Genomic DNA, 21,293 nt, shown 5'->3' with positions numbered 1-21,293 from the left:
ATATACAAGATATGGCTAGATATCTATGTAACACAACTCTGTGATATTGACAGCCAGAAACTGGCTTAGTTGTTCTACCAGTAAGTTAGTAAGTTATAACGTTGGCTTTCCCAAATTGTTTAATTGTAAATGGGGATGGAGGGCGATGCCATGCTAGCTAGCTTACTTACATGTCCTTAATCAACAATGCAGTTTTAAGAAAAAATACCCCTCCCAAAAAAATGTAAGTAACAAATAGCAAGGCTATATACAGGGGTACCGGTACAGAGCCAATGTGCAGGGGCACCGGTTAGTCGAGGTAAGTGAGGTAATATGTACATGTAGGTAGAGTTATTAAAGTGACTATGCATAGATAATAGACGGAGAGTAGCAGCAGCGTAAAGGGGGCGGATGGGAGGGGGGGCAATGCAAATTGCCATTTGATCATGAATAAGATCATGAATTAGAATCTAGCATCCTATTTACAGGAGCAACGGTAACTACTTCTAAACTTCCAAAGATCCTATAAACCATGCATGAATGATAGTATAACAAGCTACATGTTGAAATGGTGGTGTCTTTTGTTGGGCGAATCAGATGTCAACGTAGCCTACATGAACCCAAACTTACTATGAATTTACCTTCACATACAGCTTGAGTCTACCATCTAGATGCCTACCTCCATGTACCCTGCTTCGCTTGATTCAACCAGTCTGTGCCCAGTGGGACCTCTATGCCAATAGGCTCTTCGGAAGGGTTGCTAGAAAAAAAGCCTTTTTCACAGTAACACCTGAGGCTTGCTAAACAGCACTGACACTTGGATTGGAACCAGGTGCTATGGTCGTATATGTGACGAAAATGAAAGTCTTTGGCTATGCACACCAGCGGTGCGTTTGACAAATACATATGCATAAAATAACTTCATACCTTCTGGTGGTGAATATTTCATGTCATGGGGCTGTTTTGCTTTGACTGGTCCTGGGGCCAACAGCATCATGAACTCTACCAAGTACCAGGACATTTTAGTCAAAAACCTGGTTGTCTCTGCCAGAACGCTGAAACTTGGCCCCAAATGGATCTTCCAGCAAGACAAAGCCCCTAAGCACACATCAAAATCCACAAAGAAATGGTTAATTGACCACAAAATCACCAATTTGCAATGGCCATATCAGGGAAATTCCATCGTTATGGATGTGACATTTGCACACAAAATAAGAAACAAAATGTCTCACAGAATTTACTTATCAAGCATAAATGGAAATGTTAAGGTGTTTATTTGTACAGTGGTGGAAAAAAGTACCCAATTGTCAAAGTAAAGATTTCTTAACAGAAAATTACTCAAGTAAAAGTAAAAGTCACCCAATAAAATACTACTTGAGTAAAAGTCTAAAAGTATTTGGTTTTAAATATACAAAAGTATCAAAAGTAAAAGTATAAATTATTTCAAATTGCTTGTATTAAGCAAACCAGACGGCACAATTTTTATTTTATTTTTTATTTTCGGATAGCCAGGAACACACTCCAACATAATTTACAAACAAAGCATTTGTGTTTAGTATGTCTGCCAGATCAGAGGCAGTAGGGATGACCAGAGATGTTCTGTTTATAAGTGCGTGAATGGAATCATTTCCCTGTCCCGCTAAGCATTCAAAATTGTATGAGTTCTTTTGGGTGTCAGGAAAAATGTATAGAGTACAAAAAGTACATTATTTTCTTTAGGAATGTAGTAAAGTAAAAGTTGTCAAAAAATATAAATGGTAAAGTACAGATACCCCAAACTACTTAAGAAGTACTTTAAAGTAATGGTACACCACTGTATTTGTAGAACCCTATTCGTAAGAAGTGGAGGGTGCTCAACCAACATGAGTCAAGGTGCAACTTAGGTAGAAACATTGACCACAGTATCACTGGCAAGATGTACACAAATCCTGTTGGTTGTTTCTCCACAAGAACTGCATTTCAACAGCATCGGAGTCAGTCTTTATCTGTTACCAGTCCCACAAACTGCCTGTGTGTATGTATGTATGTATGTATGTATGTGTATGTGTGTATATATGTGTGTGTATATATTATATATATATATATATATATATATATAAAACCCTAGACTCAGGGATTGATACACCCATTTCCTTTCCATGTTTATTTGAGCTAACTTGAAATAAGCTTGGGCTGTATACCGGGGTATTTGGAACAAGCCACGAGATTGTTTTTCAATACCGTCAATAACATTCAAACGATTTATTTTTAAGTATTTTTTTTATACATTTGAATATTTGTAGTTACTTTTAAGTAATTACCTGCAGTCAAATTGTGAAATACGTTAGGAGATAAAGTCACATAATTTTTCATTATAAAACGTAACGGTAGTCCCCAGTCATGTGGTATTTGTTTGGTTTGCTAATTTAGTAGCTAGTTAGCTATCTAGCTAAGTGGTTAGCTTATTCCAAAATCAAGTTTAGCTTGGTAACAGCAGAGAATCCCCTCCTGGCTCAAGAGCCTTGTTGTCTAATATTTGATTTGTCCGTGCAGCAAACTGGGAGTAGTATTTTGGACTTGCTTTGTAGTTTAGGTCAGAGACTATAAAATGTTTGCAGTACGCTCGTTAGCATTTAGTTAACATGGTCGAAGCACACCAAGACAGTCGAAGAGGGCACGACAAAACCCTGCACATTGACTCTGTACCGGTACCCCGGTATATAGCCTCGCTATTGTTATTTTACTGCTGCTCTTTAATTATTTCTTACTTTTATTTCTTATTTTTTTAAGGTATTTTTCTTAACTGCATTGTTGGTTAAGGGCTTGTTAGTAAGCATTTCACTGTAAGGTGTAAATCTGTTGTATTCGGCGCTTGTGACAAATACCATTTTATTTATATCTTGACGTCTTTCCTATGAAGGGTTAAACTATTCTTCATTTTCATTATGTGAAAGGGTTAAAAAAAATAACTTTAATTGAATTATAACCTGCCAGTGGCACAGGGTTCGCACTTTCGACTAAATTTCTTGTCAGATCGTAAATCACCTCAGGCTTGACAGCTGCAGTTCACAAGCGCGCAAATGTCACACCGCAGGGCAGACCAAACAGATACAGACAAATATTTTCACTGGGGGGCACCTGTACTTACTCAGGGAAGTAAACAAACTCAGCATGACTGGTGAAAGTGTCTTATGGATTTTTAAGACCTTAATTATGTTTATGATTTTAAGACCTTTATTATGCCATGTGATGTGATCACATGCTATGCTCCAGTCAGCAGAACAACGCATTATTGCAGTTCATAAGCGAACGTGAGATCACCCAAAATAGATCACACAGATAGATTGCCTGCTAGCTTGTTTGCTAACATAAACACACTTCAAAAGTGGTAGGAAGGGCATGAATGTTTTTCCATGATCGCGTTATGCAGTGATGCTTTCTATTGAGTCCATGATCCTGTTATGAAGCGCCAATAACGGTCACATCTGTTACGCTTAGAACGAGTACTGACAAAGAGAGAAAGGAAAACAATTATGCATCACCTAAGCTCTTTATGAAAGATAGCTTTGCACAGAAAGTTTTCATACAATCATACTCGAAACGCATCTACAATAACAACTTTTCTTCAAATGTTAAGGACGTGACACTGCCTGTCCAAATTAGCATTCTATTTAGATTGTAGAATTCTATTCTAGCACTCAATGGACTAAAATTAGTTTGATATTGTTTCATTAACCTTCCGACTTGGTCAGAAACACAGGGGGACAGATGTTAGTACCAAAACTAATTCTATGAGCCATTGCCAATAGCTGTGAAATCTGGTTGACTGAAAAGCCTTATTTTGAGACTTTGTATCCTACTCTGTAGTAACAATAACATTACATTTGGTAAATATACTGCTCAAAAAAATAAAGGGAACACATAAACAACACAATGTAACTCCAAGTCAATCACACTTCTGTGAAATCAAACTGTCCACTTAGGAAGCAACACTGATTGACAATAAATTTCACATGCTGTTGTGCAAATGGAATAGACAACAGGTGGAAATTATAGGCAATTAGCAAGACACCCCCAATAAAGGAGTGGTTCTGCAGGTGTTAACCACAGACCACTTCTCAGTTCCTATGCTTCCTGGCTGATGTTTTGGTCACTTTTGAATGCTGGCGGTGCTTTCACTCTAGTGGTAGCATGAGACGGAGTCAACAACCCACACAAGTGGCTCAGGTAGTGCAGCTCATCCAGGATGACACATCAATGCGAGCTGTGGCAAGAAGGTTTGCTGTGTCTGTCAGCGTAGTGTCCAGAGCATGGAGGCGCTACCAGGAGTCAGGCCAGTACATCAGGAGACGTGGAGGAGGCCGTAGGAGGGAAACAACACAGCAGCAGGACCGCTACCTCCGCCTTTGTGCAAGGAGGAGCACTGCCAGAGCCCTGCAAAATGACCTCCAGCAGGCCACAAATGTGCATGTGTCTGCTCAAACGGTCAGAAACAGACTCCATGAGGGTGGTATGAGGGCCCGACGTCAAATTCGCCACTGGCGCCCTGTGCTCTTCACAGATGAAAGAAGGTTCACACTGAGCACGTGACAGACGTGACAGAGTCTGGAGACGCCGTGGAGAACATTCTGCTGCCTGCAACATCCTCCAGCATGACTGGTTTGGCGGTGGGTCAGTCATGGTGTGGGGTGGCATTTCTTCCGCACAGCCCTCCATGTGCTCGCCAGAGTTAGCCTGACTGCCATTAGGTACCGAGATGAGATCCTCAGACCCCTTGTGAGACCATATGCTGGTGCGGTTGGCCCTGGGTTCCTCCTAATGCAAGACAATGCTAGACCTCATGTGGCTGGAGTGTGTCAGCAGTTCCTGCAAGAGGAAGCATTGATGGCCCGCCCGTTCCCCAGACCTGAAACCAATTGAGCACATCTGGGACATCATGTCTCGCTCCATCCATCAACGCCACGTTGCACCACAGACTGTCCAGGAGTTGGCGGATGCTTTAGTTCAGGTCTGGGAGGAGATCCCTCAGGAGACCATCCGCCACCTCATCAGGAGCATGCCCAGGTGTTGTAGGGAGGTCATACAGGCACGTGGAGGCCACACACACTACTGAGCCTCATTTTGACTTGTTTTAAGGACATTACATCAAAGTTGGATCAGCCTGTAGTGTGGTTTTCCACTTTAATTTTGAGTGTGACTCCAAATCCAGACCTCCATGGGTTGATAAATTGGATTTCCATTGATTTATTTTTGTGTGATTTTGTTGTCAGCACATTCAACTATGTAAAGATAAAAGTATTTAATAAGATTATTTCATTCATTCAGATCTAGGATGTGTTATTTTAGTGTTCCCTTTATTTTTTTGAGCAGTGTATAAAGGTCAAATGTAGTCTGTACTTCAAAATACACACATTCAAGGTAAATATGAAAGTAGTTTAATTTGGAAATAAGTAATTTCGTTTTTTTCATGCTCAGGTTGACCTTATTATGGAATTGCTCCTTATTCTCCTCAGTCTGTGCATTGAAAACCTGTGGTTTGAATTGAGGAAGTCAGGCCATAAGTGCAGACGAAGGATATCAAGGATCTGGAAGGATTCTGTATAGAGGAATGGTCTAAGATCCCTCCCAATGTGTTCTCCAATTTCTTAAAACATTTTAGATAAAGTCTGTGTCGTTTTCCTTTCAAGGGGAGGGTGCACAAACTATTGAAAATAGGGGTGCCAGTAGAAAAAAAGTATTACTTGTTAAACAAAATATCTTTCTCTGAGAAATTTGTATTAGTATAAAATAATATATATATATATATATATATATATATATATATATATATATATATATTGCTACCTAACATGTCACTCAAACATCTGCTTATTCCTGGCCCTGATTCCCATCATCACAAACAGGCTTGGTGACTCAGAATTTGGGTGTAAATTAGAATATTCCTTCCAACCCTGATTTCCTATCTGGGATAGGGTAGTACCGCAGGCCCAACGGAGGGAGGGCTGGTGTTGGCCTTGAGCAGGCAGGCAGGGAGACGCAGCGGAGTAGAAGTGTGAGAGTAAACAGCGGCGGTTGCTTGCCTGCACCAGAATTAGCACAATGGCTCTCAGAAGGTGCCATTTTCCCTCTTTCAGCCTCAGTGAAATGAAGGGAAATATTAGGGTCTGTGTGTGTGTGTTTTCCTCCTCCTCCTATGTAAGGCTCAAGGAGTTATTGAACGAGATCCCCTGTTTTTTTTCTGCTCCCAGCATGAGGAAAGAGCCTAGCTAGGGTAGAGGATGTGGCACAGGTGACATAAAGCCTACTTAGAGCTGACATAGGCATGACATGAGGATGTCAGGGGCCCAGTGGCCTCTCCAATGTATCACTCAGGAAGAGGGCCTTCTCTTCTGTTTTTGTTTTGCAAGCTCAGGCGGGGTAGGGGAGGGGGTTGGGCGTGTGAGAAAGCAGCGAATGGCTGAGCTCCCTGCCCCTTGACCTTGTGCAAGAGGGCCTCTTGCAAAGCCCAGCTTCCCTTTCCTCTACGCTTGCTACACAGAGAAACAGGAACACACACTGCTCTGCTCACCCCTCCTCCTCTCCCCCTCTCCCTAGGCCTGCACTCCCATCTTCTGTGTCTCTCTCACAACTCTCCCCTCTTTCACCTCTTGCCCCCTCTCTGTCCCTCTCTCCCCTTCTTTGTCCCTCCACTTCCCCTTTCACCCCTCTCCTATCTGATCCTAAGATGGACAAGGACAGACCCTGGCCTCTCCGAAGACACCATACAGATGTAGGGGGGGTGGGGAGTTGGGCGTGTGAGAAAGCAGCCAATGGCTGAGCTCCCTGCCCCTTGACCTTGTGCAAGAGGGCCTCTTGCAAAGCCCAGCTTCCCTTTCCCCTACGCTTGCTACACAGAGAGAAACAGGAACACACACTGCTCTGCTCGCCCCTCCTCCTCTCCCCCTCTCCCTAGGCCTGCACTCCCCTCTTCTGTGTCTCTCTCACATCTCTCTCTTGCAACTCTCTTGCAACTCTCCCCTCTTTCACCTCTTTCCACCACTCTCCCCTTCTCTGTCCCTCCACTTCCCCTTTCACCCCTCTCCTATCTGATCCTAAGGTAGACAAGGACAGACCCTGGCCTCTCCGAAGACACCATACAGATGTAGGATCTTAATTTGAGCCAGTTTGCTACAGCAGGAAAATAGTCCTGCATCATCAGGAAATGTGAATTATTATGTGGATTATAATAAATGGGCATTTTTGTAGGGGTTAATACATTTTTCGTGAGGGAAAATCAAGTCTGAAATTTCCAAGTGGAAATAGCATCCTCATGCTCGTCATAGACTTTGGCTGTGTTATCTACTGGCAACCCGTAAGCATGGCAGGCTCTAGTGCCTTCTTGCCGTGGGCTAAAAACGAAAGAAAAAAATCATACCTGCTTGCTCTATTAGTGTAGTACCTTGTCTGTTCTCATTTTTGTTTTGGCATGCTCTCTGTGAAGTAGGCTACGAGAGTTTTGTAAGTTCCTTGGCTCAGTGCTAGCTGGATTTTTCTTGCTATAGCTTGTGTATTTCCCTCACTGTCTCTCCCTTGGCCTGGTGAAGCCCCCGCCTTCCCCCCGCATTGGTAGCTAACTCATCGGATGGGCCCCAGCCATCTATCTGTAAGTGTCAGCTCTTGTTTAGCTTTTTTTTATTATTCTTTATTTTTTTACCCATTTTTCTCCCCAATTTCATGGTATCCAATTGGTAGTTACAGTCCTGTCCCATCTCTGCAACTCCCGTATGGACTCGGGAGAGGCGAAGGTCGAGAGCCGTGCATCCCCTGAAACACAACCCAGCCAAGCCGCACTGCTTCTTGACACAACGCCCGCTTAACCTGGAAGCAAGCCGCACCAATGTGTCGGTGGAAGCATTGCGCCCGGCCCGCCACAGGAGTCACTAGTGCGAGATGGGACAGGAACATCCCTGCCGGCCAAACCCTCCCCTAACCCGGATGACACTGGGCCAATTGTGCACCGCCCCATGGGTCTCCCAGTCGCAGCCGGCTGCGACAGAGCCTGGACTCAAACCAGGTTCTCTAGTGTGGTGGCTAAAAACAGACCTCCATCTTCTGCTAGCTTGCTACCCATGGCTCGGCTAGCTGTCTGAATCGCCGTGACCCCAACCAACCTCACTACTCACTGGACCCTTATGATCACTCGGCTAAGCATGCCTCTCCTTAATGTCAATATGCCTTGTCCATTGCTGTTCTGGTTAGTGTTTATTGTCTTATTTCACTGTAGAGCCTCTAGCCCTGCTCATTATACCTTATCCAACCCTTCAGTTCCACCACCCACACATGCGATGACATCACCTGGTTTCAATGATGTTTCTCGAGACAATATCTCTTTCATCATCACTCAATGCCTAGGTTTACCTCCACTGTATTCACATCCTACCATACCTTTGTCTGTACACTATACCTTGAATCTATTTTATCGCCCCCAGAAACCTGCTCCTTTTACTCTCTGTTCCGGACGTCCTAGACATCCAATTCTCGTGGCTTTTAGCCGTACCCTTATCCTACTCCTCCTCTGTTCCTCTGGCGATGTAGAGGTGAATCCAGGCCCTGCAGTGCCTAGCTCCACTCCTATTCCCCAGGCGCTCTCTCTTGATGACTTCTGTAATCGTAAAAGCCTTGGTTTCATGCATGTTAACATTAGAAGCCTCCTCCCTAAGTTTGTTTTATTCACTGCTTTAGCACACTCTGATGTCTTAGCCGTGTCTGAATCCTGGCTTAGGAAGACCACCAATAACTCTGAAATCTCCATCCCTAACTACAACATTTTCAGACAAGATAGAACGGCCAAAGGGGGCGGTGTTGCAATCTACTGCAGAGATAGCCTGCAGAGTTCTGTCCTACTATCCAGGTCTGCACCCAAACCATTTGAACTTCTACTTGTAAAAATACACCTCTCTAAAAACAAGTCTCTCACCGTTGCCGCCTGCTATAGACCACCCTCTGCCCCAGCTGTGCTCTGGATACCATATGTGAACTGATTGCCCCCCATCTATCTTCAGAGCTTGTGCTGCTAGGCGACCTAAACTGTGACATACTTAACACCCCGGCCATCCTACAATCTAAGCTTGATGTCCTCAATCTCACACAAATTATCAATGAACCTACCAGGTACAACCCCAATGCCGTAAACACAGGCACCCTCATAGATATCATCCTAACCAACTTGCCCTCTAAATACACCTCTGCTGTTTCCAACAAAGATCTCAGTGATCACTGCCTGATTGCCTGCATCCGAAATGGGTCAGCGGTCAAATGACCTCCACTCATCACTATCAAACGCTCCCTGTAACACTTCAGCGAGCAGGCCTTTCTAATCGACCTGGCCCGGGTATCCTGGAAGGATATCGACCTCATCACGTCAGTAAAGGATGCCTGGTTATTTTTTTTTAAATGCCTTCCTCACCATCTTAAATAACCATGCCCCATTCAAGAAATGTAGAACTAGGAACAGATACAGTGAGGGAAAAAAGTATTTGATCCCTTGCTGATTTTGTACATTTGCTACAAGAAACGTCTGACCTCTGTGATTGCCAACAAGGGTTTTGCCACCAAGTACTAAGTCATGTTTTGCAGAGGGGTCAAATACTTATTTCCCTTATTAAAATGTAAATCAATTCATAAAATTTTTGACATGCGTTTTTCTGGATTTTTGTTGTTGTTTTTCTGTCTCTCACTGTTCAAATAAACCTACCATTAAAATTATAGACTGATCATTTCTTTGTCAGTGGGGAACGTACAAAATCAGTAGGGGATCAAATACTTTTTCCCCTCACTGTATAGCCCTTGGTTCTCTCCAGACCTGACTGCCCTTAACCAACACAAAAACATCCTGTGGCGTTCTGCATTAGCATTGAACAGCCCCCGTGAAATGCAACTTTTTAGGGAAGTTAGAAACCAATATACACAGGCAGTTAGAAAAGCCAAGGCTAGCTTTTTCAAGCAGGAATTTGCTTCCTGCATCACAAACTCAAAAAGGTTCTGGGACATTGTAAAATCCATGGAGAATAAGAGCACCTCCTCCCAGCTGCCCACTGCACTGAGGCCACCCCTACCCCCACAAATCAGCCGGGCTAGACAATCTGGACCCTTTCTTTCTAAAATGATCTGCCGAAATTGTTGCAACCCCTATTACTAGCCTGTTCAACCTCTCTTTCGTGTCATCTGAGATTCCCAAAGATTGGAAAGCAGCTGCGGTCATCCCCTTCTTCAAAGGGCGGGACACTCTTGACCCAAACTGCTACAGACCTATATCTATCCTACCCTGTCTTTCTAAGGTCTTCGAAAGCCAAGTTAACAAACAGATCACCGACCATTTCGAATCCCACCGTACCTTCTCCGCTATGCAATCTGGTTTCAGAGCTAGTCATAGGTGAACCTCAGCCACGCTCAAGGTCTTAAACGATATCTTAACCGCCATCGATAAGAAACAGTACTGTGCAGCCGTATTCATTGACCTGGCCAAGGCTTTCGACTCTGTCAATCGCCACATCCTCATCGGCAGACTCAACAGCCTTGGTTTCTCGAATGATTGCCTCGACTGGTTCACCAACTACTTCTCCGACAGAATTCAGTGTGTCAAATCTGAGGGCCTGTTGTCCGGCCTCTGGCAGTCTCTATGGGGGTGCCGCAGGGTTCAATTCTTGGGCCGACTCTCTTCTCTGTATATATCAATGATGTCAGTCTTGCTGCTGGTGAGTCTCTGATCCACCTCTACGCAGACGACACCATTCTGTGTACTTCTGGCCCTTCTTTGGACACTGTGTTAACAACCCTCCAGATGAGCTTCAATGCCATACAACTCTCCTTCCGTGGCCCACAACTGCCCTTAAATACAAGTAAAACTAAATGCATGCTCTTCAACCGATCGCTGCCTGCACCTGCCCGCCCGTCCAGCATCACAACTCTGGACGGTTCTGACTTAGAATATGTGGACAACTACAAATACCTAGGTTGAGGTAAGGAGAGACTGTAAACTCTCCTTCCAGACTCACATAAAACATCTCCAATCCAAAGTTAAATCTAGAATTGGCTTCCTATTTCGCAACAAAGCATCCTTCACTCATGCTGCCAAACATACCCTCGTAAAACTGACCATCTTACCGATCCTCGACTTTGGTGATGTCATTTACAAAATAGCCTCCAATACCCTACTCAACAAATTGGATGCAGTCTATCATAGTGCCATCCGTTTTGTCACCAAAGCCCCATATACTACCCACCACTGCGACCTGTACGCTCTCGTTGGCTGGCCCTCGCTTCATACTTGTCGCCAAATCCACTGGCTCCAGGTCATCTACAAGACCCTGCTAGGTAATGTCCCGCCTTATCTCTGCTCGCTGGTCACCATAGCTGCACCCACCCGTAGCACGTGTTCCAGCAGGTATATCTCACTTGTCACCCCCAAAGCCAATTCCTCCTTTGGCCGCCTCTCCTTCCAGTTCTCTGCTGCCAATGACTGGAACGAACTACAAAAATCTCTGAAACTGGAAACACTTATCTCCCTCACTAGCTTTAAGCACCAGCTGTCAGAGCAGCTCACAGATCACTGCACCTGTACATAGCCCATCTATAGATAGCCCAAACAACTCCCTCTTCCCCTGCTGTATTTATTTATTTATTTGTTTTGCTCCTTTGCACCCCAGTATTTCTACTTTGCACACTCATCTACTGTCAAATCTACCATTCCAGTGTTTTAATTGCTATATTGTATTTACTTCGCCACCATGGCCTATTTATTGCCTTTACCTCCCTTATCTCACCTCATTTGCTCACATTGTATATAGGCTTATTTTTGTACTGTATTATTGACTGTATGTTTGTTTTACTCCATGTGTAACTCTGTGTTGTTATATGTGTCGAACTGCTTTGCTTTATCTTGGCCAGGTCGCAGTTGTAAATGAGAACTTGTTCTCAACTTGCCTACCTGGTTAAATAAAGGTTAAATAAAATAAATAAATAGTGGCACAGCTAGCACTGCGATGCAGTGCCTTAGACCACTGCGCCACTCTGGAGGCCTTCGCTTTGCTTTTCATCTGCGGTTATGTTTTAGTTGTTTTGTTAGTTGTGTTCTAGCTGGTTTCCAGTTGTTGGGCTTTGGCTTGGTGGTTGGCTAGGCTAATAGCTAGTTGGCTAAATAGCTAACGTTAACTGGCTGGCTGAGATAACTGCATATAGGTAACATTTATTAATAACATTATATGACTTATGCTGTGCTAGCGTAATGTTAGCAGACTGGTAGGGCTAAAGTTAGCGGGCCAGTTGGCTAGCAACCTTGCAAGTTGATATGTAACAATACATTCATCAAGTATTTGCTTGTAAGTTGAAACCAGTAGACATGAGTGCAAACAATTTGGATTCATTTGAAGTTATACATTTTAATTTATTTCTGTTGGAGTTTAGATTATAGGGAATAGGCTGGCATGCCCATATTACATCACACCCCGGGAAAAACATTTTCCGACATGACTTGCGGAATTCTGATCGGTTTTATGTAATAACAAAAAAATTGGGACTTTGAATTGGTACTTTTGGAGTGTATACTAATGCAAATCTATATGTTACATGTGGTTACATTTATGCTACTTAACCCTTTAAACCTCAAATACATTATAAGTAAAATAATTCCTAAATGCAAGAAAGTCCTGCAACAGGGTGATCAAATTAAGATCTTACATCTGTATGTGTTACTTAGCTATGTATTTTAGGGAAGAAAATCACATCCTCAACAGGAGAAAAATACACACGTCTCGAAGCCAGACCAATTCCAAACAAATGGAATTGCCTTGTAAATATACATTTCAGTATGCATTTGCAAACTTAATATGTGCAGTTGTTGAACATCTTATTATTATTATAACCCTGCTCTGGTTTAAACAGTGGTACAGTAGCTATCTAGTGATACAGCAGTGTCCCAACAGGCAGGCCCGCTGCAGGATATTAATGTCCCAGGCCGTAAAGTCCTCACCCAGCCCTGGTTGTTTTGTCAATAACCTAATCACGGCTTTGTGTTTTTGGTTTCATTTCTTGGCCTCCTGGAATACCGAGTGTAATTCACAGTGATGTGCTCACTCGCCACCCTTATTTTAAGACCTGGCCACCAGCCAGACCGTGCTTGATAAATATACACTCTTCAGTTTTTTTTTTCTCCCAGGAGAAGAGAGACCAGTCGGGGATAAAGGGAAAGTACCTCTGTTTCTCTCTTCCTCTTTTCCTCTCCTTCTCCTTCCTCTCTTTATAGTATCTCTTTATCCTCTCATCTCTTCCCTGGCCTCTCTTCCAGCTCTTGGTTGTTTGCTTACTTGGTGGGGACAGGTCAGTATAGTGAGCTCTGTGTGCTGACATCCCTCCCATCGTGACCTTCTGTGTGACTAGTTCAGGGGTCAAAGACCAGGCCAAGACTGCTACCATGGCAATGAGCCCAGGGAGTGAGGAGAGGAGGAGTCAGGCCTACAGTATAGTAATGTCCTGTGATGGATAGTCTGGCATATCTATCTATCTCTCTCTCTCTCTCTCTCTCTCTCTCTCTCTCTCTCTCTCTCTCTCTCTCTCTCTCTCTCTCTCTCTCTGTCTCTCTGTCTCTGTCTCTGTCTGTCTGATCCAGCTCAGTACTGTATTCTACCCTGCTGGCCTCAGACACCAATCATCATCTCTCAGATCACTGTCTCTCTCTATGTCCCCGCCAGAACCTCATCAGCTCATTGATCTGGAAGAGAAACAACATTTATCACTGGACAATCCACAGATCCACTATTCCTCTCTCTCCTCCTCCATGGTTCCCTCCCTCCCACTCTCCTCATCACTCTCTTACAACCTTGACTGAAACTGTAAGATCAATACACCAGGTCCAAGAAGAGATTTGGGTCATTGTTGAATAGCTTTTTAAGAGTTTTTGACATTGGATATGCATCTACAGTACATGGTTTAATTATAAGTACTCCTCAAAGCAGTGTTCGTTGGTGTCCATGCCAGAATAAACAGGCTGTTTCACTCAAACTTCCAGTTGTTGGCTTCTGCTGCTGTACAGTAACAGTACAGTAGATTTACAATATGCTGTAGTCAAGGGCTGCGTTGATTCCCCCTAACCCTTTGATCGGGGCTGATGTCATCAGAACACAATTCAGCAGAAGTCCACAATGTTCATTATTCTGTATGAAATACAGTCATTATGAGGGGAATAACTTATGTAACAAGCTATTTAAGAGTTATTACTTAGAATTGCTATGTAATTGCATAATGCCTGTATAATGTTTGATGTCAGTAAAATAAAGAAGACTAAACGTGCGTGCTAGCGATGGCTGATCACCCCAAGTTCAGTCCCCCTTTTTTTGGAACTGTTCCTAAGATCTCTGTGTTTGTCCCCTGCAGAGAAAGCGTCTCTAATATCACCAGAGGACAAGGTGCAGAGGAGCGACATTTCGTCCAGTAGTCAGGGCATGGTGGAGAAAGAGGCTCTGGGGCCGCTGCTGCTCGAGGTGAGTGAAACAATAAAGCTTGGTGGAATTTGAATTTCAGTGACAGACACAGGAAGTATCCACTTATCCATTGATTGGATCATTTAGTCATGCTGCTTTCTAAGCACAGGTACTCTTTCATTAAAATATAATCATATTTTTGGTTGCTCATTAGTAAATGAATGCATAGTAATTACAGTGCATCTGCTCACAGTAAATTTACATAAAGTTTGTTGTGGATATTTTTGGGGTAAAAATGCAATTTTCGGGGACAACTGCAATTTTGTTCTAATCTCTCTGTCTTCAGTATTTTCTCTGTTTTGTCCAGAGTGATTCAGTGACTCTGTATGGTTCCCAGGCCCAGTGTCATTATGCTTTCCACGTTAGTTCCTGGCACACTTTCCCCCTGGCTGAGGCTGGGGCTGTGAGAGAGAGAGAAAGGCTGAAGTCCCCCTGCTCTCTTTGTGTGTTCCCCTTCCTCCGGAGGTGTCTGTTTCACTCCTCTTTTGTCCCTCCCTCTGTTTCGGGCCAGGCCCTGGACGGCTTCTTCTTTGTGGTCAACCGTGAGGGCCGGATCGTGTTTGTGTCAGAGAATGTGACGGGTTACCTAGGTTACGCCCAGGAAGAGCTGATGACCTCCAGCGTGTACAGCATCCTCCACGTGGGAGACCACAATGAGTTCATCCGCAACTTGCTGCCCAAGAGCCTCGGTGAGGATGACAGGAGGGGAGGGGACGTGACGAGAGGATGGTGAAGGAAGGAGAGGAGGGCGAGAGAGAGGGGGAGGAATCAGACAGAGGAATAGAGAGAAGTAGAAAGGAAGAGAAGAGGAAGTCGAGCAGTGTGACAAGGACAAGAGAAAGGAGATGAGGAAGGAAAGGAGATGAAGAAGAACATGATAGAGGGAAGACGGGTAAGAGAGAAAGACAAAGAGGATGGAGAGGAGGTAAGAGAGGAATCTCTACTATAGGCATGGTATCATGCAGTATGAAGCAGCCAGATCACGTGACAGCTATAAGAGCATAGTAACCAGGAGACATGAAAGGGTCTGTGTCCCGTGAAGCCCCTAGTAATTCCTCTCTATATAGGCCAGGCCAGACAGGATGGGTTGTAAGCAGAGATGAACAGGTCAACTAGCTACTATCTACCTGCCTGTCTTCAGCTTAAACTCTCACTACATAGTGACCACATTTACATGCACACCAATATCCCGTTATTATTAAGTATTCTGTTTTTGAGTTGACGCATATAAACGTCATATCCCGTTTACAATAACCCTAAAAAGCTTGTATCCCAGTTAAGAGAAACCCAGATAAGATGCCTGGGACGTGCTGATCTAAGACGGGATACTGTGGGGTGTAAAAATCGTATCCTGTTTATTGTTGTTTTTGTGGTCTGCGCAGGCTCAGTTTTGCATATCATCGGTGTTGTGTGATGGTGTTTTCATCTGACTGTCAAACATATCACTTCAAACAGTTCAATCCACCATAATAATTTAGCCTACTATAATTCATTTACTATAATTCAAATTAAGTTTCTGCTTATAATTTCCGACATTTGGTAGGCCATTTGTTTGCCAACTATAGTTAGATATAAGCAGCTTCTCTTCTGTCATAACTTGTTGCCCCAGAAGACTAAATAAAGTAGTGCTTACCAGAATAATGTCTTACGTTGATAGAATGAATGCATTAGTAATCTAGTTAACACCGGTAAAGTTGTCTGTTTCGTTTAGGGACCGGGAGGAAAACGCAATAACTCCAAAACAGTGGAAAGATTGAACCTGTGCAAAATGTCCAAATGTCATCAGTTTGACTGGTTTTAAGGAAATGAAGAGCTGAGAAAACGTTTCTGAAAAGACTTCAGTTGGTCTTGGCTGCTAGTTGTGTATGGTTAAAATACCGTCTGCTTGCATAACAGTGTCAAAGATAACACATTACACGCACATTTGCATTTTCTCAAGAGATGCTGAAAGAAAGAAATCATATTTCTCCACTCCTGTTCCTGAGACAAAAGTATATATTGTATCGTTTTACTGCAATAAATGCATAATTCTGCAGGAGTTAATAGTAAAGGTTATCACGCAGCGTTACACGTGAGCGGTTATATGCCAACAGTCCTGATTTCAGTTACTATTCCATTTAACCCATAGGAATTTAAATGAGTAATATTCTGTTTATTCATGCCTACAGGGATACTCTAGAGCGGGATATCAAAGGTGCATGTAAACAGCTTCTCCCGAATGAGAATTTAAGCAGGACATTAGCAACTATCCGGAATACTGTGCACATGTAAACGTGGTCACTCACTACTGTTTTCTGTCTTGCTTATTCTCTCCCCCCTCTTCTCTTGTCTATATTGTATATATTTTGTATCTGTCTCTCTACCCCATATGTCATTCCTGTCTCTTTTCAAGCCATTATTATTACATCACACACGCATTGGTTTACCTGTCTCTGTGTCCCCATTCCTAATGATTTGTGTGTGTGTCTATACCATTACTTGCGTGTGTGTAGTCAACGGGGTGCCGTGGCCCCAGGAGCAGGGCCGGAGGAACAGTCACACGTTTAACTGCCGGATGCTGAAGAGGCCCCCTGACGAGGTGGACTCAGAGAACCAGGAGGCACGGCAGCAGTACGACATCATGCAGTGCTTTACTGTCTCCCAGCCCAAAGCCATGCAGGACGAGGGAGATGGTGAGTACACACACACACACACACACACACACACACACACACACACACACACACACACACACACACACACACACACACACACACACACATGTACACTCACAGATGCATACATATATACACATGAACACATAAACACACAGACATACAGATACATGCCACTTCTGCACACAGACGTTTACATACACATTGAAAAAGGTGCAGCAGCGACATGAGAACGCTGGTCTTTACCTTGTCCTCCTAGCTAGCCCTGAGCCATATTGGAGGGATAGAGTTCGACACAGTGACGCCCTGCGTATTACGACGAACACACACAGTCACACAACACACACACACCTGTCAGTCTTAACTCTGACCTTTGATTGGTGTTCTGCCCAGACCTGCAGACCTGCCTGATCTGCATAGCCTGTCGGATGCCCCGCCCCCAGCAGCTCCCCGCTATCAGCACTGAGTCCTTCATCACCAAACAGGATCCCACAGGTATTAACCCCTGACCTCTCACCTTTTACCTCGCAACTGCTGTTGGCACACAAACACTCCATACACACACACACTCCAATGTGTGGATTAGAGAGCTTTCTTTTTGTGCCAGAAGGTGGACTAAATAGAGAGTCTTGCTCCAGAAGGTGGACTAAATAGAGAGTCTTGCTCCAGAAGGTGGACTAACTAGAGAGTGTTGCTCCAGAAGGTGGACTAACTAGAGAGTGTTGCTCCAGAAGGTGGACTAACTAGAGTGTTGCACAATAAACAGACTTGTTGGTAAACCTACCTAGAGAGGAAAGAAAAGGACAGCGTTTCAGCTCTCACTACTACCGCCATTTACATCTGAGTGTCTCAAAACTCACTTTGAGTGGTCCACAATGTGGCAAAAAACAATATGTATTTTGTATCATTGTGGAGCTCTAAGTCTGACCTCATAATGTAACTCCATCTGGGTTTCATCACCGAGCCTCAGTATCTCTGGTTACAGATGTGTGTTTTGTGTGTGTGTGTGTCTGTTTATCTCCAGGGAAAATCATCTCCATAGAGACCAGTGCTCTGCGGGCGACGGGGCGACCAGGCTGGGAGGACCTGGTCAGGAAGTGCATCTACGCATTCTTCCAGCCACAGGGGAAAGATCCCTCCCACGCCAAGAAGCTGCTCCACGAGGGTGAGGAGAGGGGGAGGGGGAAAGAAGTGGAGGATGAGGAAGAGTAGGGGGGAGAGGAAGGGAGAGGGGAAAGAAACTTTCTGCACATTTCTCAATAATGAAACTGTAATAACAAAGTACAGTGTGGTACCATTGCAAAAACATATATGTTTTTTCTCCTTAAAAGTAAGCCACAATGATAAGTAGGCCAATTGTTGTTTGTGCATGTGCGTGTTACCAGTGATGACCCATGGCACGGCCATCAGCCCTCTTTACCAGTTCAACCTGAGCGACGGGACCCCCCTCAGCGCTCAGACCCGCTGCAAGTTCTGCTGCCCCCCCAAATCCGACGTTCAGCCCTTCATCATGGGCATTCACACTATTGACAGGTAACACACACAACCGTGCAGGCACGGAGAACACACACACTGGCAGGTCATGTGGAACAAGTAGAATTGATTACTTTATTGCCAATCAACGATGGTTGCAAGGGTAGGAATTTTATAGGATAGTATTGGCTGATGGGAATGTGTTTTTGTGCCAATGATATAAACAAACAATACTTTTTCCCGAATATTTCTCTCACCCAGCTGATGTTTTGCTCATGTTTTCCTTCTCTTGTAGGGAACACAACACTGCTAGCTCTCAGGAAAACACTAACTCCAGCCTTCTACTGACCCATGGGAGCCCTGCTCCCTCCCACCCCTCCCGTTCCTCTGCCCTACCCGCGGGCATCGAGGCCAGCCAAGCCCCAGGCCCTACCTCGAGCCTCCATCTCAACAACGGAAACAGCTCCGGCACCACCGCCCCCACCACACCCACCAGCCATTCAGCAGGGTACCTGACGCCCAACCGGTTGTGTCCTCAGCAGGTCAACAGCCCCTCACCCTTGGGCAGTCCCCTCACAGCCATCCCTACCTCATTCATGTCGCCCAGGCCCCCCAGGGGCAGCCCGGGGCTGGGCGGCAGCCCGCGCGTCCCAGGGAACCCCTTCTCCCCTTCCACCCCTGGTCTGCACTCTCCGGCAGGGGCCTTAGGAGGTGGAGGTGGTGGCGGGGGCGGTGGAATCCTCAGCCGGCACCACTCTGGTGGGGACGGTGGAGCAGGGACCCCCCTGGGTTTCTCTCTGCCCTCCCCTCTACCTCAGAGGAAGGCCAGCACCCCCACCAGCTCCCCAACGCGCCCTCCCCCCGCCAAGCCCCCTGAGGGAAAAGGAGGAGGTGGGGGAGGAGAGTACCTGGGGGGTAACCCCAAACTCAACCAGCTCCTGGACAATGGCAGAGTGGGGCCGCCTGGGGACCCCAACAACACCGCTCCTAACACCCACCCCAACACACCCACCTCCACCCCTCAGTGCCCGGCCTCCCACAGCACGCTGACGGAGCGCCACAAGATCCTCCACCGCCTCCTGCAGGACAGCAGCCCAGCCGAGGGCAGCAACGGCAAGGAGTCTGAGATCAAGAAGGAGCCTCCTGCCAGCCCTGCCACCGCCAACCCCAACGGACCCCCCACCACCCCCCAGGACCACCAGCTGCTGCGCTTCCTCCTGGACACGGATGAGAAGGACCTGAGAGACCTGCCCCCTCCGGCCGCTCTCAGCCTGCAGACGGTCCGGGTCAAGACTGAGAAGAGGGCCACCGGGGACACTACACCCTGTGCTGCAGCCTGCGCCAGCCCCAAACCCAAACCCAGCCCTGCAGACAGCAGGCCGCCCAGAGACCCGGTATTGTCTGCAGCCCTACTCCCCTCATACACAGTGCCAGTAGTATCCAGAGTTGGCAAGATCACGTCCCAGACATGCTGAACTTTCAGACAGTTTAAGTTTGGGGTTAAGGTTAGGAATAGGGTTAGGTTTTAGGGTTGGGGACTTTGGATATGTAACTCTGGATATCCCTGTTGTTGTGGTTGTCACAGTGTCTGGAACGTGAGAGTGCCTTGCTGGCGGGCTGCCTGAGTGCATGCTGTTGCTGCCTTCTAAAGGGAGCATGTGATTCGCTGCTGTATTTGTTCTATTTACGTTGAGCGCATAGTAACACTCCCTCACTGCCCTCTTATATCAGGAGCTAGTTGTGTTCATTTGTGGCCCCTCTAGGACTTTGTCTCTCCCCAGCACAGAGTTTCCAGCGGCAGACTTTGAAGTTCTTTGACCTTTGCTTTCTCTCCCTGTCCCTGTCTCCCCCCTTCCCGTCCTTTCATTCTTTGCCCTGCTCCCTCTCTCTTAGTTCCCCAGTGGACCTGCTGACCTGGACCCTCTCAGCCAGCTGCTGCCCACCCTCAGGGGCCCCGCTGGGGCCAAGCAGGGCAGCGAGGAGAAGGGTGACCCTCAGGCCCTGTCGTCCCATAGCCACCAGACCCAACCTCAACCTCGGCTCCAGTCACCTCCACAGCCTCGGCTTCAGTCCCCCTCCCAACCTCAACCCCAACTTCAGTCCCCTACTCAGGTCCAGCCTCAGAACCCTCTTCAGTCCCCTCTCCAGTCCCCTACCCATCTCCAACCCCAGAACCAGCTTCAATCCCCTACCCTACTCCAGCCCAGCGAGGCCAACGTTCCCAGAGCCATGAGCGTGAAGAGGGAGCCTCCCGGAACACCAAGCCAAGGTACAGCTGGGATTAGGGGGGTCAAGGGTGAGGGGTCACCATAGTGGGTCACCCCACTGTCTGCTGCCTGTCTTCATTTTCCGCGTAGCCACCCAGGAAAGGACTGATCCTGACCGTGTGTCTGTTTGTGTCTGTGCAGGGCTCACGGATGGCTCCTCCAGCCTGCAGAACCAGTCACACTTTGACTTCTGCAGCCCCACCACCCCAAGCCAGGGACAGGGACAAGGGGAGCCCTTCCAGACACCGAAAGACAGCAGCAGCCCCTACACAGAGCCTGGACCCATGAACTCGTTCAACTCCAACACCGGTATGAACTAGAATATGCTCATGTCAAACAATCCTCAGTTAAATATCTATAGGGCATTTCTGAAAATAGTTGGAAATTACACAATGATTACAGAATAATATGGAATCTATGTGTAAGTT

The 21,293-nt window shown here is 45.8% G+C and overlaps 1 protein-coding gene across 3 annotated transcripts in view; it reads left to right on the top strand.

Annotated features, from left to right (window-relative positions):
• The window catches only part of ncoa1 (nuclear receptor coactivator 1), a 106,981-nt gene that overhangs the window by 75,147 nt on the left and 10,541 nt on the right, over positions 1–21,293 (top strand). For 2 of the 3 annotated variants that reach the window (XM_014144565.3, XM_014144567.3), the window contains 9 exons: positions 14,365–14,471; positions 14,983–15,160; positions 16,964–17,143; positions 17,519–17,620; positions 18,150–18,290; positions 18,511–18,658; positions 18,894–19,992; positions 20,492–20,867; positions 21,007–21,174. In XM_014144565.3, the coding sequence (XP_014000040.1) occupies positions 14,365–14,471; positions 14,983–15,160; positions 16,964–17,143; positions 17,519–17,620; positions 18,150–18,290; positions 18,511–18,658; positions 18,894–19,992; positions 20,492–20,867; positions 21,007–21,174 (2,499 nt within the window). Of the gene's footprint in view, positions 1–14,364; positions 14,472–14,982; positions 15,161–15,195; positions 15,364–16,963; positions 17,144–17,518; positions 17,621–18,149; positions 18,291–18,510; positions 18,659–18,893; positions 19,993–20,491; positions 20,868–21,006; positions 21,175–21,293 lie in introns of those variants that run through there. The other variant, XM_082961822.1, reaches the window with a different exon arrangement.

This window comes from Salmo salar, chromosome 15 (assembly GCF_965601325.2).
Source record: "Salmo salar chromosome 15, fSalSal1, whole genome shotgun sequence".
NCBI lineage: Eukaryota > Metazoa > Chordata > Actinopteri > Salmoniformes > Salmonidae > Salmo > Salmo salar.
Note: the sequence above shows the minus strand (reverse complement) of the source record. Positions and strands in the feature narration are given on the sequence as shown.